Source organism: Ictalurus furcatus, chromosome 9 (genome assembly GCF_023375685.1).
Source record: "Ictalurus furcatus strain D&B chromosome 9, Billie_1.0, whole genome shotgun sequence".
In the NCBI taxonomy this organism is placed as follows: Eukaryota; Metazoa; Chordata; class Actinopteri; order Siluriformes; family Ictaluridae; genus Ictalurus; species Ictalurus furcatus.
Genome location: NC_071263.1, coordinates 6546675 through 6559592, shown reverse-complemented (window position 1 = coordinate 6559592; position 12918 = coordinate 6546675). Strand labels below are relative to the sequence as shown.

The following is a 12918-nucleotide window of genomic DNA, read 5'->3' as shown; positions in this document are numbered from 1 at the left end:
CTATATTGGAGCAAATCAAACCAGACATGTCTCTCGAAGCAAGGATCACCAAACTACGACTTGCCTACTTTGGACACATTGTACGAACAGATCACTCACTGGAGAAGGACGTTAGGATGGGACGCATCGAAGGGGACGCATTCTCCTCACGGAGAACCTCACTCCCCTCTATGGCCTTGCTGAAATCTTTGAGTTTCTCTCGGTCCTTGCGCAGAACATCGCTCCCCTCTCCTGTCCTGCGGAGGAAGTTATCCCACTGTCCTGCGCCGCCGAGGACGTCGCTCCGCTTTCCTGCCCCGCCGAGGACGGCGCTCCGCTTTCCTTTGCGTTTCCACTAAGAACGCTGCACGGTCTCTTGGTTCAGCTGGGGACATTTTGCCCAGGAGGCTGGGGCCACCAATGAAGATAGATGTTTCATGGCGCTCTGGGAGGAGCACCCTTTGGCGGGGGGTTATGTCACGGTTTCCCCTGTAAGCAGCGCGCTGGAGAGCATGTGGGCGTGCGTGCACGAGCAAGGTGCGCAAGCACCTGCTTTTCGTATGTTGACAATCATGACATTGTGTACATTGGGCATGTACTTTTGTTATGTTTCTGTTATGTCATTGGCTGTTATTTCACGTGTGTCTAGGTTGGTGTCAGCCGTCAGCAATTTACCATGATTAGGTTTGTATATATACCGCACGCCTCCCAGCACAAGGTGCGGAATATTAGATAAGTTACTTACGTATTATTAGATTAATTTAGATTCCATACAATAGTTAATCACAGTCATAGTCTTAGTTATTGTCCTTGTTATGTTCCATGTTTAGATTAGTGCATTTAGTCCACGCTGGTTTCTCCGCTCCCAGATCCTCGTTATAGTTTGTTTCTTGTTTTGAATATCGACCCTGTATTCCATGACCGCGACCTTGATTCCTGCTTTGCCCTGAGTATGCCTGTTTGCCGATCGCCTGACCTTTGCATGTTTGTGACAATGTCCATTGTGAAAAGTGCTATACAAATAAAATTGAACTGATTATAAGGAGCTGCAGCACAAATAAACAAATTAACTGCAAGTGAAACTGGTATGACTACAAGAAGCTGATTTAGCTCATAGCTTATTATTGGCACTTAAAACACTTCTACCTTTGTTCAGAAGGCTATTAACAAGCCTAAAATATAAATATTAACTAACATTTGGGTTCTGCTTTAGGAATATTTATAGCTAGTGAGGGACACAAAGGGGGTTAAGGAAAACTGAAAGACAGCTGGGGAGGCAGAAAAAGTCACTTTCAAATTCATTAAAAATATATGGGAAAAAGAACCTTTAGATAAAAAAAATTTAATAATAACAATGAAATGTTTGTTTTGTAGATACATGTGAATATTACAAATCTGCCTGAAAATAATGAGAAATAGGACCTATTAATGAACAAGAAATCTTTGACTAATCTATTGTTTATATACAGTATGTTCTATATTTTCTGTTCACTATGAACATTGATTAATCAGATTTAGAGGGAAAAATTCTTTATATAACATTTTTTTCTTTTGGGTTCAAAATATTAAAAGTACTTTACATACAAATGCTTAGAAGGTCACAACATTATTAAGCCTATTATAAAGCCTATGTAAATATGAAACTTACTAGGAATCATGAAAACTATATTTAAAATAAGTCCCAGGTCTTAGATTAGGCCAATTTAAATGAGTATGCTTGAGTTAGCATTCACAATGTTTAGAGTTAATAATCTAGCCAAACAAGAGCATGGACTTTTATAATGCCTCATTTGAATCAAGATGACCATCTGTCTTACCCCAAAAAATGGGCTCCGGTTGGTCCCACCTCTACTAGCCTACTAACAAGCCCCTCACCTTCCACCATTGGGGGGGGATATGGAAGGCACTGGTGTTTTGACAAGCGGCATGTGACTCGCATTGGTGCTGGACACTTCCTGGGTGGGATGATAATGCGCATGCCATTATGACGACTTCCTCTCATAGATCCACCCCTCGCATCTACCATGAAGCTCACTAGGAACCTGCCAAGAATGAACAAGGGATTAGAGAGAGAGAGAATTGAATTTCAAAAGCCTTTTATTTACAAGCTTTTAAAAGCTACATCGACCTATTTCGGTCCCACAGAGTCATTGCAAATGACCCTAAAAGAAAAAAGTTAAATAAATTTATATTTTATATTATATATATATATATATATATATATATATATATATATATATATATATATATATATATAGAGAGAGAGAGAGAGAGAGAGAGAGAGAGAGATAGATAGATAGATAGATAAATAAAATAATTCTCCCTCCAGTTGCCTTTACAACCCACAGGGAGTAAAGAATATAAAAAAAGCAAACAAGTTTCAAACAGTATGTACCCTGTCTTCTAAAAATTGATGAAATCTCACTTTTTCTTCTGCAACCACAAATAATGCCCCTTCCAGACACCATATATTTTCAAATGATACAAGGTCTTTCATCTCTTGGTAAAACTTAAAATCGATTAATATCCTAGATTTTAACAGAATCAGAAAAAACAATAAAATATTGTCCCCTGAATTTGATTCAATTTTGTTTCTCCTGCTGACATATATGGCCATCTTTGCCTGCCCTATGATAAAATTTATCAACTGACACTTAAACCTTTTTTTCTTTTTGAGAGTATTTAAAACCAAAAATAAAAGTTTCTATTGTAAAACTCTCAGTAAAATGGCCAAACAGTCTCTGTAAAACAGTAAAAATAGGCTTCAATCTTACACAGTGCATAAACATGTGAAAAACAGATTCTCTCACGGCACAGAAAGGACATTCATAACTCACATCAGGGTTTAAAACACAAATAAAAGAATTAACAGCCACTGCACCGTGCAAAATCCTCCATTGTAAATCCCCACACTTTTTTTGTTAATGGTGACTTGTACAAGGCTCTCCATTGTGGCTTTACATGTTCCTTTATTTGTAGAACAGAACGCCAAGGTGTGTCGACTCTTTTGTCCAGAAACTTTTTATTTAGAGATAGTACACAAATTTTGTACAGTTTGTTCCCAGATGGTAACTTGGGACCCACAAAACTTAGCTTTTCAGATAAAAAAAAAAACACCTGAGCACTCATGTACATTTGCCGAGACTCTAAAATCCAGAAAAGGATCTTGGTCATTGGGACTACTTAGCCCTCCGGAATATTCCTCCAGCATTTTCAAGACCTCTTCAGTCAACAGGGACCTCCATTCCACAAGGAACTGCGTGACTACACGGACTGACCTCATCTTTATGTGTCCAGCAACTGCCACCACGTTCCCAAACTCTGGTCCTGCTAAGGTCAGTAGGTCACCCAGAGTGATGACTCCAGCCCTGCGGAACCCCTCCGTAAGCGCAGGAAACGGCTTTCTCTGAGATACATCTAAAATTGAACCATTTATGATTGGCTCCTGCAGCAGCCAGTAGAGAGAACTTGAGCATTATACTCTCTGCACTGTTAAAAGTCCCCACACTTTAAAAACATTACGGTAAAAAACAGGAAGTTTCCTGATGTCCATCTTTTTCGGGTCCATCCAGAAAAGATGTTTATGTAAATCCAGCCCTTCAAGTGTCTGTAAAATGGCACATGCTACAGCCTTCCAGTTTGCATTTACAGGTCCATGTAGCAGCCTTTGCACAAACTGTAACTGAAAGGCTACAGTCCTGCTCTGCAGGTGTACCAGTCCATGTCCCCCTTCATCCTTGGGGAGAAACAGAACACTCTGTGGAACCCAGTGTAGATTGTCCCAAAAAAAAATTAACCAAAATTGACTGGATTTTAGATAAAACATGTATTGGGGGATCGATGCACGCAAGCCTATGCCAGAGGGATGATGCTACGAGGTTGTTGATTATAAGCACACGCCCCCTAAAGGACACTTTTTTAACAAAAAAATTCCACTTCTCCAAACGACCCTTTACCTTCTCAACAATCCCTTCGAAGTTTTTCCCCATAAACCCTTCATCTGCTAAAAACACCACGAAATACTTAAAACCATCTCTACACCATTATAAGCGGTCTGGGAGGCTTGGGACGCCGCCTAACCATCTCCCGATTAAAAACGCCACGCTTTTCTCCCAGTTTACCTTGGCGGAAGAAACAATTCTAAAATCGTCAGTGATCTTCAACATCGTATCAATATCCCTCTGGCTGCCAACAAGTATCGCCACATCATCAGCATATGCTGATAGTTTAAAAACATTCTCACACTTTGGAATTGTTATAACGTGCAGTTCTGTTCTCAGTTTTGCTAAAAGAGGTTCAATTGCAAGGGAATACAACATGCCTAATAGCGGGCATCCTTGTCTTATTCCCCTATGAACTTTAAAAAGAGCCATTTTTAATCTTTAATCTTTAATCTTTAACCATTAATCTTCAGTATGCTTTCACTGTCACGGTACAGAACTCTTATTTTATCGATAAAATCCGATTTAAAACCAAAAGCAGTCAAAACGTTCCATAAATAGGTATGCTCAACCCTGTCAAAAGCCTTTTCCTGGTCAATTAAAACCAAACCACATTCCAAATTAAAAATCCTTCCGACTTCTACGACATCCCTAATGAACGAAATGTTATCATGAATAAATCTACCCGGCACACAGTAGGTCTGGAAGGATCACCTCTTCCATGACTATACTACGTCGGTTTGCCAATACCTTAAAGAGCAGTCGATATTCCACACAGAGAACTGAAACAGGTCTCCATGATTTTATGTCGTGTAGATCTCCTTTTTTGGGCAACAGAGTCAATACTGCTCTGCGACAACTGAGTGGCAGCCGCCCCGTGACTAAACTGTCACCCAGTACCTCCAGTAGGTCAACACCCATTTCAGGCCAAAAAGACTTATAAAAGTCAGCCGGTAGATCATCGATGCCTTGCCACTCTCCATACCCTGGAGGGCTCATAGCAGTTCCTCTAGGGTCAACACCCCTCCGAGGTTTGCATGTGTTTCCTTTGACACCTGAGGGAGATCCTTCAAAAAGACATTATCATGGGCCTGTTCGTTGGAGATTTCACACTTGTACAGTTCCTTGTAGAAACCGACTGCTCTCTTTCAAATTTCTCTATGGTCCAATAAAAGTGTCCCATCATCAGAAAACACGCCATGTATCATCTTATTTTGACCATTCTTTTTTTCCAAATTAAAAAAGAATTTTGACGGTGCATCCATACACTCCAAAGTCTGAAACCGTGACCTGACCAGAGCTCCTTGTGCGGTAACGTCTAGCAATTTAGTCAATAAACTCTTTTTTGTTCTTAAATTTTCTATGCATACCTGCTGTCCTGTGTTTTTCATTAACTCTTGAAACGCCATTATTTCATTCTCCAAGGATTTCATGCGTAGAGTTGTGTCTCTCGTGACATTGGAGGTATACTGTTGACACAGCTGTTTAATTTGCATTTTGGCAAAATCCCACCACTGTTGCACCGATTTAAAAGAAACCTTTGTGGTTCTAAAATCACTCCAAAAATATTTAAACACATCCCAAAAATGAACATCTTGCAATAAACTAGTGTTAAAATGCCAATACACACTCTTATGTTTGAGTTTATTTAAATACACAGTAGAGAGAACCATACAATGGTCCGTAAATCCTACTGGTATAATTACACAACTTCTAAAAGCACTTAACTGGTGTTTAAAACCATAAAATTTATCCAATCTGGCCATAGAGAGCATATTATTATAGGAGTGCACCCAGGTATACTGCTTTTGCATGTGGTGAAAATTTCTCCAAATGTCCACAAGGTCACAGGAATTCATTAACTCGACTAGCCTTCTACGTGATGGCATATGGGGCTCTATATGATTCCTGGCTATACCCAGCTCTGTACAATTAAAATCCCCCCCTAGAATTAAAAAATCATCAGACTCACAATTCTTCAGGACATTATCTAAGGTTCATAAAAATAACATTCTTTCAATGGCTGCAGTCGGGGCATAAACACAAACAAAAACAACCCACCTATTCTCATATTGTGCTCTAACTTTTAACAGTCGACCCTTTATAATTTCATCAACTTGATAAGAACAGGGAATAAAATTATGGGAAAATAAAATAGCTACTCCCCCACTGGTAGATGTCTTATGACTTAAAAAGGATAACCCTTTAAACTCCCTCTCTGTCAGCAGCATTATTGGCGTCTGTGTGGGTTTCCTGAGCAAAGATTACATCAATTTTCTTTTGCTTTACCGTTTCAAATAACAAAAATCTTTTATTTCTTTCCCTTGCCCCATTTAAATTCAATGACGCAATTTGAAACTCACTCATAAATATGAGGAAAAATAATAGATTTACATACATAATGTCTACGATTGACTATCACTATCATTATAGTCTAACATTACATTGACTTTTGTAAGGATTTTCTTTAGACGGTATCCCTCCTGATCAGTGAAACCCCCTTCTGCCATAAACCCCCTTGTTTTTCTAATGAACTGTTCCACATCCGGAAAAAACTCGTCAATCCTCACATTCCTAGCGTGTTTAGTTTTTTTCAGAAAAGCCTTGATGTCGTCCACGCTATATTCATGGCTCGAAAAGCCACTTAGATTTACACTACATGTAATACTACAGTCAGACGCTTCGCTCTCACTCTCTACCTCCACAGAATTCAACTCCTCTGCAACATCTTTCCTCTTAGCCTGTGCATGAGGACGGTTTCTCCGTCTCTTTCTCTGGGGCACCTTGAACACATTCTCTTCCGTGTCCATATGAGAGCTTTCATCCCCAACTTCATCAGCAAGGCACAGATCAACACTATCTAGTGACACCGTATTGTCCTGTGTATCCTTATCACATAAATCAGGCTCACTCTCAGCCTTCTCTTCTTCACCTGGTTTAGCACCGACACCCTGGTGAGAGGGGCCAGCTTCAGGTGTCTCCACCTGAGAAGGTACTGCAGCTCCCTCTCCCGGTGTGTGGGCCCCATCCACCCCAACGCCCTTTCCAGCAGTAACCTCGTTACCAGCGGCCTCGTTAGCATTATTACCATTTTCGGGATTCACACGTTTTTCCGGACAGGCCCGCACCAGATGACCAGATAAACCGCACCCAAAACACTTCATAGTAGTAGTAGTAGCATAAATGACATAATTAAAATCTTCCACCTTTACATTGTCAGATCCAGATCATTATTATCTTTCATAACCATGTACACAAACCGTCTGAAAGACAGGATATGTTTTACACGAGGGGATTTACTTGTAATCGCTATCTTCTTGATCTGAAAGACCAATTTTCCATAGCGGGATAAAGTTTGTGACAGAACCTCATCCTTAATAAAAGGAGGAACATTCGACAGGATGACTTTTTTAGACGGGGTTGATAAAGGAAGCACTAAGTGGAACACATCATCAATCACAACTCCGTTGTCCACCATTTCGTTTGCCAACTCCACCGTTTTCAGAAACAACACGACGGCACTATTCATACGGGCTGCAGACAGAATGTTGTCGTATCCAACACTCTCCCCCACGGCCAGACTAACCTCCTCAACGCTGGCGGTAGTGGCTACTTTTATAGCATGCCGCCATGTGAGGGAATCATACTTCCCCGTACCTGAGGCAGCCATGCACCCAACCACGGAAACAGCCACCCAGGCCAGCGGGAGAAATCACACACACACACGCACACGGGCGCGCGCACACACCAAACAAGAGTAAATTAAGACTCCCTCAGAAAACAAAGACCTAAAAGGAAATCGTATTTCTGAAGAAAAAATAGATAGAAAAAAGAAACAAGCGAAATTTGGAGCAGCGGCCTCGGCCACGCTACGCACACACTCACTCACTACCGCTCCGACTCCGCCCACTCACTCAGTCCATGCGCACACGAGAGAGAGAGAGAGAGAGAGAGAGAGAGAGAGAGAGAGAGAGAGAGAGAGAACTAGAAGACACTAACCCACAACAATGGCAAAAAATTGCAATGATTGTCAGCACTGTGGTGATGAATTACAATTTAATAAGGATAATTGGAAAGAAAGGGCAAGAACGAAATATATGAAGAGAAAGTAAAAAGGCAGAGAAAGGAAAAGAGGGCTGGATCTCCATGCCACTTAAAAGAAAAGTAGAAGTAGCTCCACTTAAAAGAAAAATAATTAGAGGGAAAAAGCTAGCACCCTGGTATAAAGATCACACACAGACCACAAACAGACCACTTGAAAAGTATAACGTAAATGGCGTCAAACCAAATTGGTAGTATTTCAAACAGAAATAATCCTAGATTCTTATTTAAAGTGCCCTAATTTGCTGTATTAAGTGTGCCTAATTTTGTTTTAGAGGTGTCATACAATAGGTTTAATTGCACCCAAGGTCAAAAAACACTTTAATTTTCTCAAAATTTACATTGCAGCATCACCTCTTTTTCTCAGTGTCACAAACGACTCGCTCAAGGATCCGTTCACTCTAAACTCCTCCTCTCAGAGAACCTATTCTGCTCTGATTAGTCAGATGTCCCAGCCTGTTGTGATTGGTCTCCCGCGCGGGTTGGAAAGGAAAAGACCATTACCATAACTGAATTTCAGCTCAGAAATAATGTCGTTGGTTTTACCTTATCAATTTGAGCCCGAGTCCGACTGTGATACATTGGAAGATCAACCCTAACCACCATCGCAAGCACGAAGAGAACAGGATGTTTCTCAGTGATAAATTTGTATGCAGTTTGACATACATTGAAGATGAGATGTTATTGCTTTTGCAGAGCAGAAAACAACGTCTTTAGACATGGCGACAACAGGAACCTAACACTTTCAGGACGCAACTACAACTGTAGTGTTTGAGGGTGGGCTAAAGTACATGTTGTTCGTGAGCAGACAATGAAACAAGCATAACTGGGGCACTTTAATACTGTAGCAAAATTAACTAGGAATAAAACCACCATAGAAACCTGCATACAATCATTATATAGCAGCAATGATTTCATAAATTTTTTCCCTGGCAAATTTGCAAATATTAGACAAAAAAATTCAGCCTATGAATTTAAAGCCAGACAGTTTTATAACTAACCCTGTAGATAATAATATAACAATATCTGATCAACGAATAGATTATTTCATTCCCCTTTGAGAGACTGAACTAATTTCATTCATTTCTTTATCAAAATCATCAACTTGTATACTAGATCCGTTACCTACATGTTTCTTCAAACAGATTATTCCAGAAGTAATCAAACCCCTTCTAAAAATAATCAATTCTTCCTTAGCACTGGCTATGTACCTAAATCATTGAAACTAGCAGTTATAAAACCCCTGATTTAAAAACCTGACCTCGACCCCTGTCAATTGTCTATAGCAGGCCAATATCAAATCTCTGTAGCTGTAGTACAGAAGCTATGGTCATACCTACATAGGAATAACATTCATGAAATGTATTAGTCAGAATTTAGGCCTCATCGTAGTACAGAGACAGCGCTGGTTAAAGTGGTAAATGATCTACTACTGGGCTCTGATCAGGGTTTTGTCTCCTTGCTTGTGTTGCTCGACCTTATTGCAGCTTTTGATAACATTGATCATACTATTCTTCTTGGTAGACTAGAAAACATTGTTGGCATTAAGGGAATGGCCCTCTCCTGGCTCAGGTCGTATTTGACTGATCATCATCAGATCTTAGATGTAAATGGTGACTTCTCTATGCATAATGGGGTAAAGTTTTGTGTTGTGCAAGGTTCTGTTTTAGGCCCACTGAATTTTTCTTTATATATGCTACCTCTGGGTCAAATTATTTGTAAACATGGATTTAGCATCCATTGTTAAGCTGATGACATGTTTCAGCAAAGCCAGATGACAGACACCAGCTTAATAAAATTAAGGAACATGTAAAGGACATTAGACACTGGATGCTTATTAACTTCCTTCCTTAACTTCCAACTTCCTTCCTACTTAATTCTGACAAGACAGAAGTACTTATATTAGGACCACATGCAGCTAGAAGTAAGCTTTCTGTTTAAACAGTAACACTGTAAAAGACCTTGGTGTAATTACTGACTCCAGTCTTTCATTTGACGCTCATGTAAATATTATTATATTATTATTAGCCCTCTTTAATCTCAGAAATATTGCTAAGAATATAATGTCACTACATGATGCAGAAAAATGTCACCTCTAGGTTGGATTATTGTAATGCCTTACTGTCTGTATGTTCCAGTAGGTACAAGCTCAAGTTAGTCCAGAATGCAGCTGCAAGAGTCTTTACTAGAACCAGAAGATATGACCACATCACCCCTATCGTATCCACACTGCGTTGGCTCCCAGTAAAATTTTGCATTGATTATAAAATAGTACTATTGACCTATAAAGCACTAAATGGCACAGTATCTGAGCAAACTTTTGGTCTTTTACGATCCGCCACACCTACTATGATCAGAAGGTGCAGGCTATTTGTTGATACCTCGAATAGCCTACAGCAGGGGGAAGAGTTTTCTCTTACAAAGCACCACATTTATGGAACAGCCCCCCCCACACACACACTCTGCATTCGCCCAGGTTTGTTGAAGGTGGAGTGGCTGGCTACCTTATGTCCCAGGACGCCCTCATGTCTGTGTTACCTTCTGGCTCTCCCTTTTAGTTATGCTGTCATAGCTAGTCTTGCCAGAGTCCCTGCTTGCACTCATGTAAAGTACATTGTCCTTAACCATTATGGGACAATAAGCATACCTAATAATCTCTCCCTTGCTTTCCCTCTCTCTTCCTGTCGAGATACACATGATACTCCTCAGATACCAGTGATCCTGACTCCTTCTGCTACCCAGACCTGCCTGGTCCATCTTGATGCCCTACTTCTGGCTGGAGTTCTCATCAATTGGATGTCACATGCTGCTGCTGAGGATGGCCCCACATGGTGTAGCCTAAAGATCATTGAGATTACTGAGGATGGTACCACTTAAAAACCATAAAGATATCTTTGGACCTCAATTCATATGAACAGTTTTGCTGTGACGGCTAGGACTGCAATTGCAACAAACAGTTTTGCACTCAAGTCTCCATCATTGAACAGTGGATAAGTTCAGCAAAAGACTTCATGTAAAAACTGTAATGAATTTTACTGGTAACACATTTACACTATTTGACCATATATTAGCACATTTGTAGAAGGGATTTATTTATTTATAATTGCAGAATCCGTTGTCACCCAGATGAGGATGGGTTCCTCTCAAGGGTTCTTCGTCATAGAGTCTCAGGGAGTTTTTCCGTTGCCTCTGGCTTGCTCATTAGGGATACATTCATACATTTAAAATCTATATCCTGAATTTATATATTTCTGTAAAGCTGCTTTGGGGCAATGTCTGTTATTAAAAGCACTATACAAATAAAACTGAATTGAATTGATCTCTGACAGGTGGACAACAGTGAAAGTTTGAGTCAACACCGGAAGTGTCAGGTCAACACAGGAATCAACGAGAAGCTCTGTTTCCCAGAGCACACTGCAGCATACAAATATGGCCACCATGACCCCTTCCACACTTCCCACACTTCCCAAGACCCCTGGACTTTGTCACATTCACATTCGCCTGAATTCTAATCACGTACACCTGGGCACAGTATATAAGGACTCCAGTTCCACACTCGCATTGCAAAGTAATGCTCTGTGTGTATCTACTTGAACTTACCAAGCCTTTATCTCCATGTATTTTTATTCTGGTTATGACTTTGTTCTGTATCTTGTTTATGATTTTGGGTTTTGCCCAAGTATTGTTGTTTGTCGATCGCCTGAACGCTGCCTGTTTTTGGATAATGTTTTTGTACACTGTTTTGGATTTGTTTGTCAGCCCCTGTAATAAAACCTCAAACTGTATTTGCATCTGTCTTTGTCTTGATCTCATGACAGGGAAAAGAAAAGATGACAAGAGGATACAGTTTTCACCTGGAGTCATATGGAGGGAGCTGGGAGGAAGGGAAAAGGAGAAAAAGAGAAGAAAAAAATAGTGTAGGAAGCAAAAAATACTCACCATGTAATTTTTTTTATTTTTTTTATTTTTTTACAATAAGCAAAGAAAAAAAAAATGCCCCCCACAACCCAAAAATGTGGATCCTTTATAAAATAAAATACGTTTTTGAAATACAGTACATTTACAAACTGGCTTTGTAGGCATTTGGGTGGGTACCAATGCAGAAAAATATCTATTGCACAAAATTAGACTTGATTCACTGATCTCACTGATCTCACTTGACTCACTGATCTTAATGACAGAATAATGGAAGACCTCAGACAACACAATCAAAATATTAAATACAAGGAGGATCATTAGATGAATATTCTTCCCCCAGGGAGCATCCAATGTTAATCTCAATAAATGTGTGTATCTCAATTAGACTCTTGATGTAGGACAGTTTCTCTCTCTTACCCTGAGTGGACGGGACTGGACATGGTGTTCTGTGCATGGTCCACTGTGTCTGGGGTCCAGCTATATTGCCTGAAACACTCATTCTGTTCCCGGGTGACTGCAAGGTGCTGGAAACATATGTCACACACACACACACACACACACACACACACACACACACACACACACACACACACACACACACACGCACGCACGCACACGTGCAGACATTGCAGACATGTACACAGGCAGATTTTGTACTAGGCTATACTGACATATTGATGAGTAGGATGCTGGTAGAAGAGTGTTTCAGCTATGGCCATAAAACTTGGAGATATAAATTTCCCAAATAAATATAAATTTGTTTTATAACAAAACATTGCTATAGAAATGTAAGTAATTTTTTGACTCATCACTGAAGTGATGCTGTACTATGCATTCATTTTAGCTTAGCATTAATTTTAGCTTAATAGTCATTTTTAGTCTCTGAACCAGTTAACTATATATATGAATATATGTTTTTTTTGATAAAGACTATAAAGCGCTTCTAGTGTCTGCTAAGTTCTATAAATGTAAATTATGT

At 39.9% G+C, this 12918-nt stretch overlaps 1 protein-coding gene across 1 annotated transcript in view; it reads right to left on the bottom strand.

The window, feature by feature from the left end:
- The window catches only part of LOC128612443 (ankyrin-3-like), a 63568-nt gene extending 51100 nt beyond the window's left edge, over window positions 1–12468 (bottom strand). Inside the window, exons 1-2 of the mRNA XM_053632621.1 lie at window positions 12357–12468; window positions 1797–2021 (exon numbers count right to left, since the gene is read on the bottom strand). Coding sequence (XP_053488596.1) covers window positions 1797–2021; window positions 12357–12379 — 248 coding nt within the window. The 5' untranslated portion in view covers window positions 12380–12468. The remainder of the gene's footprint in view (window positions 1–1796; window positions 2022–12356) is intronic.
- Between the last annotated feature and the right edge of the window lie 450 nt (window positions 12469–12918).